Here is a 24,234-nt window from a genome sequence, read left to right as displayed (position 1 = left end):
TCGCCCATATCGAAAGTCTTTCATTCGTCTGTCATTCAATGTTACATGTGTATGAGTTTCCTTTTAGTTGACCTTGTACCATTGAACTGTACTGTCGTGAAACTGTACCTTTCCCTATGCAAACTTCTAATAATACTTCAATCAAACAAAATCAAATTGTTGGATAGTTCCCAGATTGTCTGGTACCTCTTCAAATAGTGCAGCATGTTTGCAGCTAAGTTCTAACTGAAAATGATGATAATCTCACACACACACAGTGATCAAAATACACTGTTGAATGGTAAACAGTCTTTTACTACTGTATGTGTATTTCCGGTACATTTACACACACACATTCAAACACCTACGGCAGAGGAAACCATGCAAGGCACCAAGTTACCTGATAATCGGGAGCATTTAGGGTTAAGTGTCTTGCTCGAGGACACTGCAGTATTCAGCCAGGAGCAGCCAGGGATCAAACTAGGAACTTTCCTATTGCAAGACGGCCACCATACCTCCTTAGGCACTGCTGACACCACATTGACTGATCGAACTGGTACTACACACACGCACACACACACACAATCACACACACGCACACGCGCGCGCACGCGCACACACACACACACACACACACACACACACACACACACGTGCACGCACACACACACACACACACACACACACACACACACACACACACACACACACACACACACACACACACACATATACACACACACACACACACACACACACACACAGAGGCAGCAGTATCTTAATTGCGACCGTCAGGGAGCAGTTTACTATGAAAACCTCCACCGGCCGTCCGTCCGTCCGTCCGTCCGTCCGTCACACGTCACACCTTTGCCCTGCTCATATCTCCGCATCAGTATGACATCACACCACATGTGTACACAAACCTTTGTGTACGTTGCTGTGGCAACAGTCTGTTGTTGCTGGTTTGTTAGTGTACGTTAGCAACCACCTTAGCAACCATGGTTTTACCCTAGCAACCAACTGTTTACCCTAGCAACCAACTGTTTACCATAGCAACCATGTTTTTTTACCCTAGCAACCAACTGTTTACCATAGCAACCAGATACGCAGAGCAGGGATCTCCATATATGGGCATAAACAGGTGACATCACACTGATGTCAGATACTCAGAGCAGGGATTTCTCCATAATATATGGGCATAAAAGGGATTCTGTTAGGGATCTCCATATATGGGCATAAAAGGGATTCTGTTAGGGATCTCCATATATGGGCATACAAGGGATTCTGTTAGGGATCTCCATATATGGGCATAAAAGGGATTCTGTTAGGGATCTCCATATATGGGCATAAAAGGGATTCTGTTAGGGATCTCCATATATGGGCATAAAAGGGATTCTGTTAGGGATCTCCATATATGGGCATAAAAGGGATTCTGTTAGGGATCTCCATATATGGGCATAAAAGGGATTCTGTTAGGGATCTCCATATATGGGCATAAAAGGGATTCTGTTAGCTGTTAGTGATCTCCATATATGGGCATAAAAGGGATGCTGTTAGGGATCTCCATATATGGGCATAAAAGGGATTCTGTTAGGGATCTCCATATATGGGCATGAAAGGGATTCAGTTAGGGATCTCCATATATGGGCATAAAAGGGATTGTATCCCAGATGATGCCCTGTTAGGAGATCCACACTAACAGAATCCATATATGGTCCTACCGACAGCTGCTATAAGCCAACCCTGGCGATAAGGTCTGAGTCGAAGAAATGCTTCTTTCCTGGCAAGAATTGCCCCTTTATACTGTAGGGCTCGTTTGTGTATTGTATGACATCACGCCACATCATCGGCTGAGGACTGTGTGATGTCATCATATCTCCATATATGGAGACATAAGTTGCTCATGCCCAAATATGGGCTGGTGAGGTCAGACTTAGTGTGATGCGTAGGTTATCTCCATATATGGAGATTCAACTTCAATGAGTAACCATGGCAAACTGTCAACTGCCCGTATGTCTTGATAATTGGTAAAACAAACTTTTGGCCTATTTGTGGAGATAAGCGACCAACGGTCGCTTATCTCCCGATTAGGGAGTCTTACTGGTGAGACGCAGATAATGTCTTGTTAGTGTTTCGCTAATGAAAGACAGTCTTCCTGAAGGCCAGGTTCTCTAATTACATCACCTTGACACAATCCAATCAACAGTTTGATAACGATGTCTGTCTGTCTGTCTGTCTGTCTGTCTGTCTGTGTCTACGCTGTTCGCTACCTCAAAATAACACTGCTACATTATTGCACAAACCATGCATTGCAACCAGGGGCGTCACTAGGGGTAGGAAAGTGGGACTGAGATAATAGGGCCCAAGGTGGTGAAGGGGCCTTAATTATTTTATACTTTAGCTATTGAAAAATAGCAGATATACAAGCGCTGCGAGCTTGTAGATCTGCTATTTCTGCTTGTATATCTGCTATTTTTCAATAGTTAAAGCACAGGGGCCCGCAGTGAATCCTTGTACCCAGGGCCCAGAATTTGGTGCGACACCCCTGATTGCACCCACCTTTATATTGTTATACTTGTACCTTCCATTGATTTCCATCAACTACATTCATTCCCATGCTTTTTATCAGCTAACCTAATACAGGGGCATGGGCCGGGACCGGAAAACAAACTACACAAAAAGCCTAGGATGTCCCTTTAAACCACAACACTTAATTATAGTAATAATTTAACTAATGACCTTAACTAATACTCTACCATGTAACCACTGGTCTTACTGTATCTACTGTTTAACTATTAACCATTAGTGTAGCTGATAAATGGTAAAACAGGCACAGGCACACCTTCACCAGCAGAATATCTGTTGTCGGCGATGTATACGGTTGGAGGGCTTAATTTCTTTTTTTCTGAGAGAGCAATTACAGAACAAAACCCATCAGTTTCACCGAGTCTCGTTTCTGTCAGACCTTTCACAGTTTATTAAAATATAATTATTGCGCCTTGGTCTGTTTCGCTCTCTCCCCCAACTCGCTGACTCATTGTTCATGCTAGCAAGCGGCAGCAATGTGTCTTTCCCTGCGTTTTCTAATTGAGACAAGATTGTATTAATTTGTGGTTACGTCTTTTAACATCCCCTCTCATTTCCCATTGCATCTTGTGCATTGTTTGTTGTTATTTGAAAGAGACATTGAAGGCTACTATCCTGTGTGCGTGCGTGCGTGCGTGCGTGCTTGCGTGCGTGCGTGCGTGCGTGCGTGCGTGCGTGCGTGCGTGCAGTAAAGTCCTAAGTGTTAATTTCATTTGTAACTCAGAGTGCGGGACAATGTGGTTAAAGGAGAACTCATGTTGTATCCATTCAACTAGTCCAGGTGTTGTTTAGATCCATACCAGCATTGTTGTGATTTTCGGCCGAACTGCAACACAGAATTCCATCTCGCAACGGCAGATTATTGACAATACACAAAACCGTCTATTGAAACATGTTAAAAATACAAAGTATCGCCTCGGATCGTCTCCCCATACAACATGATATTAACAAAAGGTAAGAAACCCATTTACCCCGGAGTTCTCCTTTAAGGTTGTACTTTGTACAGAGCATGAATACTCAATGTCATGGCTGAATCTGACACTGGCCCTTGTGTAATGTGGTATAGTGAATAGCGATGGAGGTCAGTGTATGTGTGTAGTTGTTCCATGCTTGAGAATCACCTGCCCTCTCTCGCCTTCCCTGTTGTTTTCCTCCCACACTCATTTACTTGTCATCGATCCACACTCAGCTCGCTTGCTTAACGCCACAGTGCCATGCCCTGAGGCTTAGCCATGATGACGCATGCCTTTGGCACACACATCTGTGTAATTCAATCTGGCCTCTAAATACATTGAATAGACAACAAATAAGCCTTCTTGCAGTATGGTATGCTAGCCCAGTGGTTCTCAACCTGTGGGTCGGGACCCCCAACAGGGTCCTCAAATAATTTTGGGGGGTCCCCAGATGATTAACTTAATGTGCAACATTGTTTTCTCACTCAACAGTAAGCAAACCAACATAAAGTTGGTTAAAACATAAAAGTGTATAGAGGGTATCTGCACATTTCTAAAGTGACAATTTAAGGACTTTTTAATACCTCTAAAATGACGAAATGTTATAGGCAGAAATTGTGAAAATAGACGATCTACAGATCTGCTATTTTCACAATAGAACCGTGTTATACAAAATATAATGCCTCAACTCTTAGTGCTCGTCAGGGTGGGGGTCCCCAGTTAAAATATGATTATTTTGGGGGTCGCAGCCTGAAAAGGTTGAGAACCAATATGCTAGCCTTTGGGAAAGGGGGGATATTTAGGTCCCTGCAGGGAATATATTTTACATCTTCACCCAGCTGATGGATGCTTAGACGGTATAAGTGTGTACATGTACGTATCTTAAAGACAAAACAGAAGTCTTGAATTGTTTCAGCTCTCTCTGTGTGTGTGTTGTGCAGATGAATTTAAAGTTTTATTGCCAAAGAGTTACTGACCTTTTGCAACTCGCCCTGACAAAGTATTCGTATCTTCCTCTAATTGCCCAGTGTTAGGGGTCCCGCCTGTGACCCCAAGAATGTGGCACCCTGTCCTTTGAGGCCCTATGCACTGTGTGTACTGAATGGAGAGAGAAGGACGGGCTGCTGACGGGGCTGTTCTGTGTTCGTGCATCGAGCACCAAGATGGCCTTGAACTTGTTTGGACTCCGCAGCTGGCCACGCTAACGAGCTCTTATCTTCTATCTGTCAACATGAGATATGACATTCTGGGGGAGAGCGGGTTTCCCAGAGACTTCTAAAAACGAGAGCGGACACTCCCCAATCTCGCATGAATAGGGGAGGCCTAGCCTGACCTTGACTGTCTGATTTTGCAAAGATGTGCGTGTTAGTGCATGTACGTGCATGTACGCGTGACAGCGTGTGTGTGCTAAAATATGTTCTGTGTGTAAATCACGCCAAGTGTGACGCGACGGACCTCTGTATAAAGGAGACTGCTCCGTGTCTCCTGTTGGAGTCTGAAGAGTGTGTTTGGAGTTGTTGTAGCTATTACCAGCCCCTTCGGGGGCTGGAAGGAAGCCTACCTTTTTGTACTTAGTGCAATTTTTGGACTTTGCACCAGCAGTTCTTTTCTGTCTACTTAGAGAGTGTTTAACTCTGTACTTATATTGTACTTCTTTTGTTAATTTTCATTACCAATTTCTGTATTGGTGAGCTTATAATTTGTAATTGTTTTTATTCACTAAAGCTTTTTAATTCACTTTTGCTTGGTGTCTGTCTGAATTCATTTTCTAGAGTTTACAACTTTTAAGGTTTTGACTTTTTAACTTCCCTTCGGGGAAGTTCCGCTTCCATGGGAAAGAGGTGTTAGTACCTCAGGGCACTCGAAGCAACTTCTGGCTGTGGAGCTGAGTTAGACTTTTGGTAAGAATCAACAAGTATATTTTCTTAATTTAAAAGTCTTTCACCTTCTCAGTGACTGACACTGCGCGTGCAGGTGTCAGTTGGGTATGCTTGGCAGACAATAAAATACAAACTCCCAACCCTAACCGGACGGACAGTTTGTCCGCAGTGGGCTCTTTTGTATTAAATAAGTCAAGCTGCTTCTCTCCATAAAACAGTCCCTGGGAGAAAGCTACAAGGTTCAACAGTTTCACACTTTATATTGTCTTTGTGGTTTTGGCATTCTCCATCCAGACTTATGGTCTACATTTCTCAAGAAAGGTGCAATATTCTTGGTCTATAAAATAAAGTCGCTGTAGAAGGTAATAATATTCACCAGTTAAAGAGGGTTTCATAGACAGTTCAGTCTTTATTCAGAGAAAGTTGTATTCGTACAGTAATAGGTGCATATACAGTAATAGTAGGTTTATACAAATGAGAAAGGTTATAACACCTGTTTGTGTTAACTTAAAGGTATAGTGTAGTGTTAGTGACAGTGTTTATTAAAAAGATCTGGTAACTTTGTGGGCCTAGCAAACCTACGGAGGGTTCCGGGCGGCTTAGAGGAGTGCTTCAAAAAGGTGAAAGGGCATTCAGTAGCTCCAAGCTCATTACACCCAGCAAACGAGGTCTGCTGTGTAAAGTGATGAATTACAGTGATGGTTACATACCCCAAATGATGTTTGTCCTTTGACAGCATTTGAGAGAACAAGTGGTCTGGAGAGATGGTGCCCATCCATGGCACAGTATTGAGAATGCTTTATTTTCGCCCCTGGACCCAGGGTATGGCAGCTGCATACCCCTGCCATACCCAATTGACGCCCCTGCCTTGAAGCCAGTGAAAGACCACTTAATCAGGAATCGCGTTCTTCTCCTTTTTGCACGTGCACTATCTACAGTAGGTTAGTGGGCAGGCGGTCATGCAAAACCACGGTTTTAGATTGACCTTCCGGGTTGACCTGCCATTCTTCCTCCATATAAAGGAAAGAAAAAAAAACTCACAAGATGTATCTGAATCACCTGAATCCCCTTATTGATTGATTGATTGAATACTTTATTAGACAGAAACAGAGTACAGTCGAGCACTTGGTCGATCTAAAAGGATAACACCCCCAAAAAAGTCCTTGCGCTCTTGTTAACTTTCGGGTCCTATGTATTCAGTTCATAAAATATTGAATATTGAATATAATACTGCAAACATTGCCAGGTGGTCAAACAAATCCAAATCCATTTGTTCAGAGAAGACAGCACTTAAGTTATACTATGTAACTTTTTTTATAAAACATATCTTAAAATTGTCCTAACTATTAAATCGCTAAAGTTTTAGAACCCCCACTCTGTTAATTTCAGCCCCAAAAGCCTTTTCTTTATATGTTTTCTACTTTCCCGGCAAAATTACGTCATCTGCATCATCCGTATACGTTGTGTATACGTTGGCCAATCACATCGCGGATCATACACACATGATACACTACCAGCCTATCACAGCGTATCTGCCGTCTCTTCAGGAAGTAGCCTCCCTCAGCTACAGTGTTTACGAGGGTGAAGGATTCTTAACCTCTTAATCCCCAAATCCTGGCCAGAAAATTACGTTCTACCCCTCCACGGATTCGTATCGGTCGCGGTGGTTTGCGGCGCCGCTCCGGTGGTCCGCGGCAGTGGTCCACGACGACTCCGGGCGAAAAACGTCCGAAAAAAGCAATACCGCTACTGACCACTAGTTTAGCAACTTACACAGTATAGCTTTAACAGATGACGAAGTGTTTAAATATCACATTACGCTGCTTCCTCTGTGAAATTATGAATAATCTTTGGGAGATAAAAATTTGGCTAACCAATCTTAAAAAATAACTGTCCCAGTTCCAATACAACACATGCAGTAGATTTTCTTTCTCCTATCGAGTGTAACATGGTGTACTCTGGGGCGTTGGCATGAATTTTACATGAAGACTAAATATATTTTTTCAGTCTTTGTTTTCTCTTGAAAGTGCGTGGTGCGGGAAATGAGACAGTTTGTCTTTGAGAAAATGCTGGAGGTAGTCCAGGCATGCTATGCTGTGCGCGAGCGCGCGCGCGCGTGTGTGTGTGTGTGTGTGTGTGTGTGTGTGTGTGTGTGTGTGTGTGTGTGTGTGTGTGTGTGTGTGTGTGTGTGTGTGTGTGTGTGTGTGTGTGTGTGTTTGAGTCTTTTTGTGTTTTACTGTCCATGTGGGGTCTCATGTGTGCCTGTGTACAGTGTGGTTAATGGGTAAATGTTTGTCTATTTGGTGTACAGTATGTCGGTGTGCGCGTATGTACAGTATGTGTGAGAAAATGGCCCTAGAGGTTTCCTCGTCAGCTCCCTCTGGATCTTTGAACAATGCCCTGCAGTGCTGTCACATTGATTTGAGTCTGAACCCCATTGCAAAAAAAGCACGATTATTGCTGAGTCACATAATAAACTCATTCATTCCCAGTGAGCGCCAAGAGCCGTCCGCTGGCACTCCCCCATCGTTGTGACCCCCTCGCTGGAACATCTGTCCTCGTCGGGCATTAACCGACGGGCACTATTTTTAGCCCAGTCGTCCAGCTTTATATAGGGCAAGAATTCCGGCATCGTTCTCCACGGCTGCGCTCGTGGGCCTCAGTGCCGTTCACTCAACTAACTCACTCTGGTGGGCTGTGCTGTAGCTTCTTGGCAATTACATTGGTCAGAACACTCCCATTTGTAGTCGTGTGGTGTATTATTCTAAACCAAAGGCTTGGTATAACTCATTCTGCTATTTGGCTGATATTCAGAGGTCTTACAGTGAGAGCATCCATACTGTACTGTATGTCCTCCCATTCCTAGAGCATCAACATTACAGGAAACTGGGGTGCCCGCTGGCCTGGTGGTCAAGGCGCATACCACATACTAGGCTATGATGCCTGCTGGCGTCGCCGGTTCGATTCCCGATCCGGACGACCTTTGCCGCATGTTGCCCTACAAAGGCAGAGTGCAGTAACTACGTTTTCGGACACACCGACTTATTTGTATCGCCCAAAGGTCAAATTAGCCTTCATGATATTGGAGGATGAACAATTAGCTCAAGAACAAATATACAATCAGTGTAATATCACTTGTATGTCTATATCTCATTTGGCTGATCAGCTGTAACACTTTTATTAACCCATTTTTCAGTGAAATTCGTGAACGTAGTTACTGCACTATCAATAAAGGCATAAAAAAGCCCCCCCAAAAAAAAAACATTACAAGTAACCAGCAGTAAAGAGTACATTTTAAAAAATCATGAAAGGTTATGTTGTCATGCGCCAGAGTCTGTAGTCCTGGAACGCCTTATGTTACATTTCCACCAGCGTCCAATTTAGTGTTGACTAGTGACAGCCTATGTTACAGTTCTCGCAGTTCTGATGTCAGAACGTAGTCGCTGCTATGGTGCATATCTTATCCCTGTGAAACCTGACCCATGAAAGACAAGTCAGATTTTTTTTTAAACACTTTATTAGGCCCTAAAACAAAATCCCAAAAAGTTTTTTGTATCACATTTGATACTATAGGGTTATACAAGTCGGTTATTACACTATTACACTTATTGAGCTACTACTATTACACTTATTACACTATTACACTTATTGAGCTACTTTGGTAGGAAAGAGCACAATTCTAAATGCCTCCATGATTATGTTGAGGTTGAGGTAAATGCAGAGTCCTGTGCCTGATGTTGTATCATATCTGATACATCCCAGCTGGACCATACCATTTGCACTGCAAGCAACCACAGATGGTATGACCCAAAATGCCAAAATGCTGAGTCCTGTGCCTGTTGTATCAAATATGATACATACGTTATACGTTACAGTAAACAACAAACTAAAATGCTCAATTTTGAAAACTCATTAGTTCATTCAAGTTATGCAACCCTTATTTCAAAATAATAGTACAGATATACAAGGAAAACTTACCAGAACATCCTCCAAAGCAAAATGTTTGGCCTGTGCAGTCAGCTGTTGCAAATTAGATGGTGGCAGGCATTTTGGGTCATACCATCTGAGCCTCTGTGCTTGCAGTGCAAATGGTATGGTCCAGGTGCATTCCGGGATGTATCAGATATGATACAACAGGGTTTTGTACCAATTATTGGTTACACTGACACCATATTGGATCATTTAAACAGTGTATCATACATGATACGTACGGTGAGACCTTACCCGTTCGAAGATATGTGCTCCAAAATATGAGCAGAGTGTGGGTTGTGGGAAAAGTTACTGTAACTGGTGCGTGCGTGAGAATATGTGGGAGCATCATAATGTAAGGAGCAGCTCATGGAGGAGTGTATATTTATGATGGATACAAATAATTTAACAGCAAATTTAGGTGAATACAAGTATGGGGATGTATGCGCTTGCTCCACATAGTTTTTTCATACCCGTTGGAAGATGCGACACACATCAAACACACCTGGTGAAAGCGTGAGAGAGAGAGAGAGAGAGAGAGAGAGAGAGAGAGACAGAGAGAGACAGAGACAGAGACAAAGAGAGAGAGAGAGACAGAGACAGAGACAGAGACAGAGACAGAGACAGAGACAGACACATGCACATTTCTAACTGTGAGTGAGAGAGGTGTGTGTGTGTGTGTGTGTGTGTGTGTGTGTGTGTGTGTGTGTGTGTGTGTGTGTGTGTGTGTGTGTGTGTGTGTGTGTGTGTGTGTGTGTGTGTGTGTGTGTGTGTGTGTGTGTGTGTGTGTGTGTGTGTGGGGGGGGCTACAGATCCCATGGCCTGGAGGAATGGACCGTAAACCCTGACAACAGGCTGTAGAGTTGAACAGAAGTGGTTAACAGTTCTGCTGCCGTTGACGAGCCTCACCGGCATTTAAAGGGTTAAAATCATGGTGCCGTTGACGGTGAGCACCGTCAATCTTACTGTATTTACTGTAAAAGTATTATTACTTACAGTACGTCGCTCCGGTCCCACCCGCATCGGTAATGTCCGCGTTTTGTTTACAACGCACGTTGGGCGTGCACGCGAAGTGAAGCTCCGCCATAGTAAATCCATTGAGAGGCCCATAAAGAGACTTCATTTACTCAAAAAGAGACATTTTGATCCAAAGGGTGGCCTGTTTACAGACACAAACTGCACTCGGCTGGGCACAGCCATGTTTATTTTCTGGGCCCACACTGTCATGTGACTAGATGATGTAAACAATGACATCAAGTGATAATCCATCTGCGCAAAAACAACCCCCGCCCGGCCCTTCAAAATAATAGCGGCGGCCTACGGAGGAAGCGGCGCGGCACCAAGGCACCAAGCATCCCTTCAAATTAAAAGGCAGTAGTAGTGTTAAGAAAACGCTAATAAACAGCTTTAATTTGGGAGAAATGAAATTCGGGCTCCGTGACCGTTGGTATAATGCTAATGGACAATACCATGTGAACTTTGGGATCAGTTGCTGAAGCGAGTGAATAGATAAACGTGGATAAGCGTGAGCGTTAGAGCGTTAGAGCGTGAAAGTGTGAGTGAGTGAGTTTGCTCGTTTAGATCCAGACAAAGGTATTCATTCCACAGTCTACATAAACAGCAGCAAAAAGCAAATAGTTCTTGGCTAATGTGTTTTTTTGTAGCTTCCTCCCAGCTAAAAAGGCAGGATATAAACCTGCCTTAAGGGCTTAAAGCCAGTGGTGCTTTAAAGCCTGTCTGCTTGGAGGCTTCACACTGAAACGCATCTGATAACCACAGAAGTAAAGACGCTTTGTCCAAGTGTTATTTATTGATGAACTATCCTCACAAACTCGCTCCTACGTCTGGCTTTGTGTGAAGGTCCCTATGCCCACGAGACCAACGTCACACGAGACTAACGCCATAGAAAGTACGCAGAGGCCGACATCACCACAGCTGATGTCACGGACAGAACGGCCCATGCAAGGAGATATATGCATGTGTGTCATGTTTGATAGGCTACCATGCTCACTTCGCACAGGTGTGATTTTTATTATTATTATTTAGGTGAATGCAGTATAGCCTGCATTATCAATCCCTCAGCCCTCACAAGAAAATATTTATAATTGCAATATGCATATTATTTGTAATACTAACATTGTATTCTGATACTGACACATGTCAGTAGTCCCTCCCAATAACCTGTTACCCTGAAGTCAGGGCCATACTGTTTCTTAACAGTTTCAAGAGCTGCCAGCTTTAATAGAGGGGTTCTTTTGACTGGCACATAAAATTACCAACCGTAGTCCGTTTCTTTGGTGGGGTTTGTGGGCGTTCGAGTCTGAAATGATACTGACCAGACGGGCATGAAACAAAGGTATTTCTTCAGTGCAGACAATTGTCTCAGGTGTATTTGGGTATGGTATCCAGTTTATTACCCGGACAGACTGATGATGACCATCATCTGGAAGAGTGCCCAATATACTTTTAACATTCTGGTTTCTTAAGGCTGAGACTGTTCTCTGCCTAAACCCCATGTAGTTTTTTTCCCCCTCAGTTGGAAATCAGTAGTAGTCTTTGACCTATAGGAAACATATTGGACACGGGATTGGTCAGGTCAAAGCAGGCAGTTTTTTATTGGATTATTGGGGACTGCTTAAATTGAAGGAGTGAATTAGGGCCTCACCACTCATTGCTGTGCCAAGGTAACAGCTGCAGATTGTCACTATGACTCAGGCCCTAATTGATTGGCTGAAATCATATATCTGGACAGCTATCTCTCTCTCTCTCTCTCTCTCTCTCTCTCTCTCTCTCTCTCTCTCTCTCCCCCCCCCCCCCCCCCCTCCAAGTATATTTTTATCTGCTTGATTGAGTATTGGTAATTTTATCCCTGTCGCAAATTTGATTAAGGTAGTGCTTAAAGTGGCCATGTAGGATTCTATTGCAAGGCAGATTTCCCTGTAGCAATGGGCAGAATTGATAGCCTCGAATCAGAAGGCAGGAGGAGTCAGTTTACTAGGCTACAGAATTGAAGTTTGCTGTGAACCAAAACACCGGTGGTACAAACTGGTTGAAATCACGTCTGCCTCTTGTGTATGCTCATCACATAGCTTGGTTTGCCAAGTAAAAATGATTCTTGTTTGTTTGTGTTCCCACACCCACACAGTCACTCTATAGCTGCTGTCAGAGATTACTATGCCAGCAAAATATTGGCACAACGCGGCCCTATAGATCATCAAAGCGGAAGCTTAAAATCATAGACTTGCACAGTTGCAGTCATTTCACAATATAAAGAAATAACCATTATTTTCATGTTTCCACTGCTGTAATCTTTGTAAATTCTATAGTTCTCCGCCAGAGATTGTGTTTTTGTGTCTGTCTGTCTGTCTGTCTGTCTGTCTGTCTGTGTGTTCAGGGGTTATTAGGTCAGCACCAAACCATTCATGCATAGCCATTAGGCGAAGGAAGTACCTCAGCCATGCAGTGTATATTTTCCATTGTATTCAACAGAGCCTATAGAGCACCTATATTCTGATACCACTGCTGCTAGGGCACTATCCCCCTGAGATTATTTTACCAATAGAATTTCCCCATAGAGAAATCTTACAAATCACTAGGGTTGGGTATTGTCTGCGATACTTTTAATGGTATCGATTCACTGACGTCGATACTATCGAGTATCGGTTCACGTAAAAACGAACGATACCTTGTTTCGATACTTTTGAATGCACCCCTTGCCGGTCGCATCTGTAACAGTTGGGCTACTGAAAGTTTAATGACTGCTTTAGTAGACATCAGGGATCTCCATACAGTATATAGGCATAAAAGGGACAAGGTCTGACACAGAGATCTCCATATATGGCCATTAATTTATTAGTGAATTAACTTTTCACATTGACTTGAATGGGGAAAATTCAAATGGTAAGACAAAATTCATTTGCAAGTTATATTTACGGGGGGAGTGTACACGTGTGAAGTGGTCAAATGTCTGATTGGGTGAAGGGTTACAGCAGATGATGAGTTAAAGTGATCCCTGACTAATACGACAAATATGTCTTAATACATTATAATTGTCCTCTATAACTACAATGTAAAATTAAAAACACCTTAAATATTTTATTTCTTCTAGAAATAGCTAATCTTTCACTCAGTAGGGGAAATGCCTGTCGCAAGTTGATGATGTCATAAATGTCATGTGTCATTTTTATGGCATGCATGTGCAAAAAAACAAAACACAAAAACATTTGAAATATTGATTTGATGCTCATATTAACCATAGGAAGTATTAAGTTTGTTTTTATTTTCACATGCATGCCATAAATTCCATAGGGATAGATCACACTTGACATTTATGACATCATCAACTTGTGACGGGCATTTCCCCTATTGAGTGAAAGATTAGCTATTTCTAGAATAAATAAAATAATTGAGGTGTTTTTAATTTTACATTGTAGTTATAGAGGACAATTATAATGTAGTAAGGCATATTTGTCGTATTAGTCAGGGATCACTTTAAGCCCTTTGCACACAGGACAGTTTTTTTTTCGTTTGCTGCATGAATAAAACGCATTAGATTTGGTGTGCAATGCTGTGCGGAATCGGCGCTGCGGATCCCAAAAGGAGTCATAAAAGGAGTGATGAGTTTTTTACCGCATGCGACAAGACGCACGAATCGTAGAAAAAAACGCCGCAGCCACTCGTCGCACGGCTAATTCGGATCCGGTGTGCATGAGGTCATAGAGAATCATTGTTTTCTGCGGGGGAATCACACTAACCACAGTCTGACCGTATACATGCCTGGATATTATTATTCTGATTGGCAACCACAGCCAGAGCCAGTCAGATAGGGGGAAAAGGATGACATCACAATATCAAGGAATTGTGATGTCTGATTGGGTGAAGGGTTACATCAGACGATGAGAAAAATAGGCAAGAACTATAGTCTGGTTGCCCCTAATAACTAAAGAGTTTAATAAAAATATATTTTTAAAAACGATTGCCTGTCAGCACTTCTCATACTGATGACATTTCAGATGTTTAAGCCATGATCAGCGAATTAAAAACATCAAGACATTGACAAGATACAGTATGGTGATACTTTGGTGCCGATACTGAATGTATGCAATGCAGTACAGCAGCATCAAGCTAGTAGGTTTTACAATTTCATTTTATAGACATACTTTATAGACTCTTACACTCAGCGGTTGTCGTACAGTGATGCACATGATTCATATGCATTGTAGCTCACACTGACACAACGTGGTGTGTTTGTATTAATGCCAAGTCATGCCACATCACCCTCCCCCGCGTCAGAAGCTATGTTTGTAAACCGCAGAAAGGCTGCATTCAAAGTCAGTGTTGCCCCCAAGCACAAAGCTCTTCCCTGAAAGCTAATTGTTTTCTGAGCTGTGCCAAATACACCACGGGCATTTTAAGCACATTATATATTTGTCACTTTTGACAAAGCCGCCTGATTAAGTGCCGTCATAAAAAAAAGGTTGGGGGACCATTTAGATAAATTCAAGGAGGGGCGGGCTCACGGGAAAAGAGGCAATCAACAGACGGGTTTCCATGCCAACTCTGACAGACGGGGAGAGCCGGGTGACGGGTGAGTGAAAGAGATATGGAGGAAGTGGGGTGTGTGTGAGAGAGGAGTGCGTGAGAGAGATGGGAAGGATGTTGGGAGGGTGGGCAGTTGGCATGAGGGAAAGAGAGCGAGAGAGAGAGAGACAGAGCGTGACAGAGAGAGATAGAGATGATTAGTTGAAATGCGGCAGAAGGACAGAGGAATGAGAGAGGGGGTGCAAAGGAAGGTGGGAGGGAGGGCCTCTGGCAAAGTAGAAGAAACAAAGATAACTGAAGCAGAAGACAGAACAGAAGTTGAAAAATGGTGACAGTAAGGTGACGAGGGAAAAAGGGAGTTGAGTGGAAAGAAGAGGAAGAGAATGAGGGTGGGGTTGCAAAGGAGTAGAAACGGCAGATAATGGGACAGCCTCTTCTTCTTTCAAAGTTCATTTGCGGCCAATCGCTGCATGGCCATGGTGACAGATTGCAGCTCGCATGGCAGAGCAGGATATCTGCCAGGGAAGTTAACATCCCTGCCTCCGCGACGTGACGCGAGATGTCTTTTTATTGAAACAAGTATCACAAACCTGCCTGCAGCTAGCATGCTAATGGTCAACACCGCGTGCGGGCAGAGCAGCCCTGTGGACAGGAGGTTCTAGCAATGATAGTCGCCCTTGTAGTCGCCCAGGGGCGTCACAAGGGGGGGGACAAGTGGGACTGAGTTACTAGGGCCCAAGGTGGAGGATTATTTTATACTTTAACTATTGAAAAATAGCAGCGCTATATAGCAAAGCTCACAGCGCGCTCACAGCGCGGCACTTGGTGCCGCGCAGCGAGCTTGTAGATCTGCTATTTTTGATAAGTCGTGAAAATGTGTGCAAATCTTTGAATATATGTATTTTTAAGCGAACATTTGTAACTCAAATTTTGCTTCCTGGGGGTTCCTGCATGGAACTAAATGTTTTGAGATGGGGGGTCTGTGGCCAAATGCATATCATTTTGGGGGTTCCTCCGCATGAAAAGGTTTTGAGCACTACTGACATAGAAACAGGTTTTTTCAAAAAACCTAGGATTTGAATATTCAAAGACTTGCACAAAATAGCAGATCTACAAGCTTGCAGCGCGGCACTCGGTTGCCGGCGCTGTGAGCTTGTAAATCTGCTATTTTTCAATAGTTAAAGCACACAATAATGCGTAATAATGCGTTCCCACTTCCCAGTCTAAATGGGTTAAACCCCCTCCCCCTATGAAGAACATTCATGGAGGGCCCGCAATGAATCCTTGTAGGGCCCAGAATTTAGTGCGACACCCCTGACTGTGGACAGGAGGTTCTGGCAATGATAGTGTGCCCCTTCTGGGGGAGAACTCTTACCCGAAGACTTGAACAACGCCAAGCTGATGCTACAACACCTGTTAGACCCCTTCCCCCCCGAGAAAAAAAAAGAAACCTTGTGCAGAATATCTCTCTCTCCCCCCGTCTCTTTCTCATTTCCATCTCTCAAAGGACATAAATCAATTAGCTTAAGGAGATTTTCGCCAGGCCCTCCCTCTGTTTGCTCAAGTGGAGAGTTTCATTATCGGATGGAAGCCAGAGCAATCTTAAGAGTAGATGGCCACTGTCACATACACCTAGAGGTTTCACCATATGAGGGCTTTAAGCCGCCCAATGAGACGCATGTTAATCTCCTTTCCTGTACTACGAGAGGGTGCAGCGGAGACCCCTGATGTCGACACTTCGCTGTTTGCTCAAAGTCAGGGTGACTTTATCTCACTGCACTGCTGAGAGAGAGAGTAGAGAGAGAGAGAGAGGAGAGGAGAGAGAGAGAGAGAGAGAGAGAGAGAGAGAGAGAGGGAAAGAAGGGAGGGGAAAAGAGACACGGCGGGGTAAGGGCAGGCAAGAAGGAGTGAAGGACGGGACAAAGAGAAAGAAAAGAAGGGAAACGGAGAGAGAGAGTGACAGGGGAAAACATAGGGATGAGGCGTGAGAGGAAAGAGAACGATGAGGAGAGGAGTAAACACTGAGACAGGTGTCTGGGCAGGGGACGCTGATTCGATTGATCAGCCAACGGATGTGATTTGCTCTACTTTGGGGACCGCGGTAAGACATTAACGTTCCCAGCTCCACTAACTTAAGATCCCCACATCCCACAACACCCTTCCTCTCCTGTATCCAACTCTCTAGACTGTAGTCTCTCTCTCTCTCTCTCTCTCTCTCTCTCTCCTTCTCTCTCTTTCTCCCTCTTTCCCCATCCTTCTCATCCCCTTGGGGCATCATCCAGCTTTCTCTTCCTATCGTACGCGACGAAGACAAATGGGCCCCCGAAAGCATCTTCTGTCACCATCCCTCCCTTCTCTCTAGCTCTCCCCATCCACTCTCAGGGGAGTCATCCCTCTCTCTCTCGCCATCGGACTGTTTTTGACTAATCTCTCTCTCTCTCTCTTTCTCTCTCTCGCTCTCTCTCTCTCTCTCTCTCTCTCTCTCTCTCTCTCTCTCTCTCTCTCTCCCTCTCTCATTGTCTCTCTTCCCCACACTCTTTCTCTCTCTGTCTCTCTCTCTCTCTGGACTGTTGCCTGTGATGTGACGTCCCATAATTCCTGGCGGGTGGAGTGGGACAGAGTGAGTGCTAATTAGGGATGGGTCTGTCTAGGGTCTCTCTAGGAGAGACAAGACTTTGCTGCCTTGATGTGGCCATTACTCATATTTGAGTTTAGATTTTGTTCAATGTCTGTCTTTGTGTCAATACTGTAGATTTCTATCAGCACCCTAATCATACCACCATGGCTGGTGAAACTGGAATGGAGGCCTTTGCATGATATATAAAAGAAAAACACTCCCTCTGTCTGTCAAGGTACATTCACTGGGTTATTTGATGGACATTTTAACTAGCCATACATGATGTTCCCTCTCTGAGGGACATATTGCCACTTTGTGACTTTTCCTCTGAATCCATTGAAACCGTTGAGGTTGGGTCTCTTTCTGAGTGGTGGTGAAGCCACAGAAAAGAAGCTTACAGTATATCAGATCAGTGCAATATCTGGTGCGTCATCATGTTTTCCTGCGAAGCACTGAACAGCTCCAGGGACCTTGAACAAGATGACCTTTGACCTCTCAGCTAGAAGGCATATTTATTGGAAGCAGTGTGTGTGTGTGTGTGTGTGTGTGTGTGTGTGTGTGTGTGTGTGTGTGTGGTGTGTGTGTGTGTGTGTGTGAGTGTGTGTGTGTGTGTGTGTGCGTGTGCGTGTGTGTCTCCTTCCATAACCCATCACCATGCTAGAAGAATAAGATTATACTGTATGCTGAAACAAAATGTTGCTGAGTGTGAGCTCCTTTTTTATAGATCAGTGTTTCTAAAACTTTCAAGTGTCAAGATCTCCCCTTAACTCTGACAGTGTACACATGGAACCAAATGAACCCGTCTGGGTTCATTTGGTTCCATTTGTACACTGTCAGAGTTACAGACTTGTATGGGTCAATTAAGACCCCCCACAAAGGAACCAAAAGTGTCCCTGGAATCCACTTTGAGAACAGTGCTCTGCTTAAAAAGAAAACGTCTGTGATTTGTCCAGTTTGATTTGAACCAATTAGTGTGTATGGAATTATTCCACATGATTCATTATTCTGTGAAATGTGAAGACTGTTTGATTTTGTGTGAGTATATACACAGTATTATGTTTTTGACACGTTGACACAACACACCTGCATGGCTGTTAATTAAAGCTGTGATTACTGGACTATCTCTGACCTCTCTCCTACTACCTCAACCACTGCTGTCATGTGGGATTAGGTGTGAAAATAACAGAATGTTCTCGCACTTCTCCGACTTTCTATCATCAAACACCATTACAATTTCGCCAGTCTTTGGTGCCATGCCAGAAACAGACTGACGAATCACTTTAGTCGGGGAGTGAAGTGAGAATGTCCAATAGAGTAATGAGTGGACCTATCCAGAGAGAACTGCCTATACCACTGGTTCCCAAACACTGGGTCTGGGTTTTATGGGTCCCTTAGTTATTTGTTTCCTACATTTAGTTTTGAATTATTATTATATGTTGTATGTTATTTCAAAAAAACTTTCACAAAAAAGACGAAATATTTAATGAATTCCAAACAAAATTCAATGTTTTTTTTTCTTTTCCGTAATTTCATGAAGAAGAAAAAAAAAGAAAATCAAAAAAATGCCATGAATTAGAAAACAAATCTTTAAGAAGTAGTGAAAATAGCCGATCTACAAACTCCCAACGTGCCGCAAAGCGACACGTTGTGAGCTTGTAGATCTGCTGTTTTCACTCATTTGGGCCCGAAGTGAACATCTAGTCTCTCTTTTGGGTCTCAACCTGAAAGGCTTGGGAACCACAGGCCTATACTATTAGAGAAAGGCTTCCATCCTCTCTCTTTTATCTCCGTCTCTTCTCTCCATCTTTGTTTTTATTCCTGCAAGTGTTGGTCCGTCTGTCTGTCCATCTGTCTAACACTTTGGTACTAAACAAGACATCTCTAAAAACTGCAGATTTTATGGAATGTGATGTGTGCACCTTCATGCTCCTGGATGATGAATCCCTACTCATTTACTGTAGATCAGGGATGTCAAACTCAAATGCACAGGGGGCCAAAATTAAAAAAAATGGTACAAGTTGAGGGCCGGAGTGGTTCAATGCTTATTTAAACGCGTGCTTGTGGTCACAGGCCCTCGAATACACGTCAATGCACTGTGTGCACGCAATGCATGTGTGTGTAATAGAGTAATGAGATTGCCTCAGCCTGATGGCATCAAAAGTCTAATATTTTCCCCAGTACATAGGGATATCCCTTTGGTCTGATGGGTAAGATGTTGGACTTTCATGTGGGAGACCTTGGTTTGAATCCAAGGCATTGCATGTGCAATATACCAGTGGCCAGTGGGCCAGTTCTAATAGTATTTAAATATCATCCCGTGGGCCGAAGATAATTCAATCATGGGCCTGATTTGGCCCCCGGGCCTTGAGTTTGACATATGTGCTGTAGATGATCCATCAGCCTTTCCTTTAGTGCCACCTTTAGGACAAACATTTTAATAATTAATGTTGTGTGCCATGACCCACAAAGAATATTGACAGCAAGTATCCATATAGGTTTCTCCTTCATTGAAGCCTACTGATTTGTCTACTAGACAGTTTAATTCACATATTGCCAGGTTCTGTTTGGCTCATCAGCGGACATCTTTGAACTGTTTCCTAAGTAGTGTTTTAAAACAGAGAACAGACACACACATACTGTACACAGTTACAGAGCCAGTGGACTGTCTGCACAATGTGCCTTTCATAGTCCAGATTATGCAAAACTCAGACTCAGACCATACTTTAAAGCCCAATTCAGACCATACTTTATAGCCCAATTTTATAGTTATTTCTCATGGACATATCAAGCAGACACAAAATATGATAGATGCATGAACCTCCTAGGACCTAGGAGGTCCCCCGACCTGGGTTACACTTTTCAATTCCACCTGAAACCCCCACTGATAATATATTCACCCAATCAAACCCACTTTGCAGTCGGTACAGTCCAAAGAAGACCAAATGTCTGTCCTGCCACTTGTCTGAGAGACATGTCTCTCTCTCTCTCTCTCTCTCTCTCTCTCTCTCTCTCTCTCTCTCTCTCTCTCTCTCTCTCTCTCTCTCTCTCTCTCTCTCTGTTCTTTAATATATAACTAGACCTTACCCGTTCAAAGATATGTGCTCCAAAATATGTGTGGGTTGTGGGGAAAGTTACTGTAACTGGTGCGTGCGTGAGAATATGTGGGAGCATCATAATGTAAGGAGGCAGCCCATGGAGGAGTGTATATTTATGATGGATACAAATAATTTAACAGCAGAATTAGGTGAATAGAGGTTTGGGGATGTATGCCTATACTACTCCACATAGTTTTTCCATACCCGTTGAAAGATGACCCGGTGCATGCATGACCCATGCATGCAGAGAGAGAGAGAGAGAGAGAGAGAGAGAGAGAGAGAGAGAGAGAAGAGAGAGAGAGAGAGAGAGAGAGAGAGAGAGAGAGAGAGAGAGAGAGAGGAGAGAGAGAGAGAGAGAGAGAGAGAGAGAGAGAGTGTGTGTCTCTTCACTGCAACATTCCTAACTGTGAGAGAGGTGTGTGTGGGGCTATGGATCCCATGGCCTGGAGGAACGGACCGTAACCTGACAACAGGCTGAGCTGAACAGGCTGTGCTGTACAGAAGTGGTGAAGAAACGCTAATTAATAGCTTGAATTTGGTAAAAAATGGAAATCGGGCTCCGTCATCGTCTGTATAATGATAATGGCCAATGCCATGTGAAAATTGGGATCAGTTGCTGAAGAGAGAAAGGTGGAAATGCATATTCTGACTGACTGACCTACTGACTGACCTACTGACTGACCTCCCTAATTATAGAATGGATGGTCTAATCACTGGCTTTCTTGTATGTACATGTGTGATTCCTGTGAATTTGTTTTGATGGCTATAATATTCCTTTGACATATTTATTACACCATTGTATAGAAAGGTCGTGTGGGCTTAATGAAGTATATCCTATATTTTAGTCTCTCTCTTTAAAGCTACAAAAGGTCACATTATGTGAATGCAACCGTCTCCCTCTATGATTAACCTGTATTATTGGCATGGTTACTGAAAGTTTGTTAAATTGACAAAAGCAGTGTGCAACAGGGTGCAATACTTCAGCATCATATCAACATAATAGAGGAATGATTAAAGGCTGCCAAGTGTGCGACAACAAACAAAAGACGATTGATTGACTAATCTACTCTTTCACTCTCTTTATTGTTCTCTCTCTGTCTTTTTCAATCTCACTCTTTCCCTCCTGCTTTCTCTTACTCCTTCTCTACCCTCCTTATTAATGTACTGTCCACTCTATGCATCTTTCTTTCTTTCTTCTTTCTTTCTTTTTCTTTCTTTCTTTCTTTCTTTCTTTTTGACCCTTAATCTCCTGTCCGTCATGCCACATTGTTTCTCTTGCCTTCCCTCTCAATTAAATTCAGTCTCTCTTCTCTCTTCTCTTCCCCTGTCTGCAGGTCTTCGGATGGTGTGTGTGCGTCTGGGACAGTGGTGGTGAGTCGTATGATCATGGGGGAGGTGGAGGATGTGGATCACATCACTACTGAGCTGCCAGTCCACAAGGTGAGTGCGCGCTCACACGCATGCACAATCTCAACACAAACGGTACTACGGCAGTAATAATTTGTCATTTCACACTGCAAGCAGAGGAAACGTGGATGGAGCGTATGCACTTCATATGCTCCCATGTTAATCAATGGGTGTACGACACGTTTATGTCTACACTGGACGCAGAGCTCCATGCATTCTTTCCCCAAAGTGCTCAGTTTTGTCACAGAACTTCACTATAGGAATACATTGTAGATGTTTAGCGTTATTCCAAAACAGCTGCACAACTTATTTTTACACCACACACACACACACACGCGCACACACACGCACACGCACACGCACGCACACGCACACGTAGACTTGAACAAACATGCTTATAATACAGGTAACTTACAAGCTTACACACAGTGTGCACTTATACACAAACACACCATTTCTGTTTCAATGGACTATATCTAGAGTGACAGACAGAGGGGGGAGGGTGAGATGGATAGACAGAGAAGTGGAGACGAGACAGACAAAGATGAGAATCAATGTAAATGATCAGAACAGAAACACTATTATCTGTCTCTCCAGTCATTACTTTAATCCAGTGATGTTAATAGGTTTTTAATGTAATGAGTCCCGGGACCCAAGGAGGGTCTTTCGGATGAGTCCCAGGGATATTTTTATGGGTCCCCACAAAAATCAACGCGTCATGTCATTTTTGACAAAGTGCAGCATTTAACTTGAATTGGTTATTATATGGTTATTAAAATATTTACATTGTTTATCTTAACAAAATACATACAAAAACGAATGAAACAATAAACTATAATAGTACCTTGAGATGAAGAAGCACTAGGGATGGAGCTCGTTATTCTTTATTGATAATGAGCACCTTATCGATGTTGCTTATCGAGCCGGGCTTTTATCGAGCCCACTATTGAGCTTTTTTCTGTTATTTTGTGGAAAGACATGATTGATGAGACACTAATATATATATATATATTATATATAATTACAGTACTATTCATGAATTAATAATTAATAGCCTACTGTAAAACTATACTATAAACTATAGGCTAACATTTCCATGTCTCTCCTTTTTTTTTTTTTTTTTTTTTACAGTAAATGCATATCTATTTTTTCCATTAAATACATTTGACCAGGGCCTCAAATACAGTACTTTAACTCACTGAACGCCATAACGTCTTATACGTCTTTGGACCTCGGTGCCATAAACGTCTTTTACGTCTTTTTAATTAATCAAAAGTTTTATCATTTTTTCATAATTGTAATTTCAAAAAAAATCGCTCTAGAAGTTGGCCATATGCCTCCGTGACCTGAGCGATTACGGCCGATTTGACTGTAGCACCAGTGTAACACAGTCCGGCGGAAAATCGGTATAGCCGAAGATTGGTTCCGGCCGTTTAAATGTTATCTAAAACGTTCGTTTATACACTTTCCCGTGCATCCCTGACGAACTATAAGTACTCAAAAAAACGCAGAAAATTCTCAGGATTCCAGCGGTGCCATCCATTCTTCTCTACCTATCCTTGATCGCGATCGCCAGGGTTCCGAAGTGGTAGCATGCTAGCTAAAAGGCCTGGCCAAAATGTAAACAACAGGCCCAAACCAAAAAAAAGATGGACGTCCTTCTTCCTTCTTCTGTTAGTTGATCAGATAGTAGGGAGACCACCCTCTGGTGGTTTTCAAATGGTATTGCACTCCAGATTGCACACAGGGCCCATCACAGCACACACATATGATGATGATCAAGGACATCTTACACATGTTCTATTGAAGCCCAAATCTAATGATAGGATATATATATATAAATATACATGTTTTCCTTTGTAAGAGGGGTAGTGTGGCTTTCGATAGAAGCATAGATTTATATATGTAATTTAAGTACAAAATATGATTTTGGCCCCCATAAAAAGGCAAAATTAAGCAAAATGGCTGGCACCAGTTTTTGTAGATTTTGAATAAAGGGTGGCATTCACTGACAGACAGAAGGCAAGTCAACCTTTTTATTTTTGGAAAATATTTGAAGGAAACTAAATGTGTACCGTCTCTTAACAGTGTAATTATATAATGCATAGTACGACGGTGTCACGCAACAAAAAAATACCCAATCAACAAGCTCAAACTGTTCTGCTCGCACCGCGTTGTGATCTTGTACATCTGCTATTTTTCGGTAG

The 24,234-nt window shown here is 43.0% G+C and overlaps 1 protein-coding gene across 1 annotated transcript in view; it reads left to right on the top strand.

Moving 5' to 3' along the window:
• Positions 1-24,234, top strand: part of inpp4b (inositol polyphosphate-4-phosphatase type II B) — a gene marked incomplete at both ends in the record, with an annotated part of 343,288 nt that overhangs the window by 184,173 nt on the left and 134,881 nt on the right. The window contains one exon of the mRNA XM_080722305.1: positions 21,955-22,060. Coding sequence (XP_080578431.1) covers positions 21,955-22,060 — 106 coding nt within the window. The remainder of the gene's footprint in view (positions 1-21,954; positions 22,061-24,234) is intronic.

Source organism: Nannobrachium achirus, assembly GCF_963921795.1.
Source record: "Nannobrachium achirus genome assembly, chromosome: 3".
Classification (NCBI taxonomy): Eukaryota; Metazoa; Chordata; class Actinopteri; order Myctophiformes; family Myctophidae; genus Nannobrachium; species Nannobrachium achirus.
Note: the sequence above shows the minus strand (reverse complement) of the source record. Positions and strands in the feature narration are given on the sequence as shown.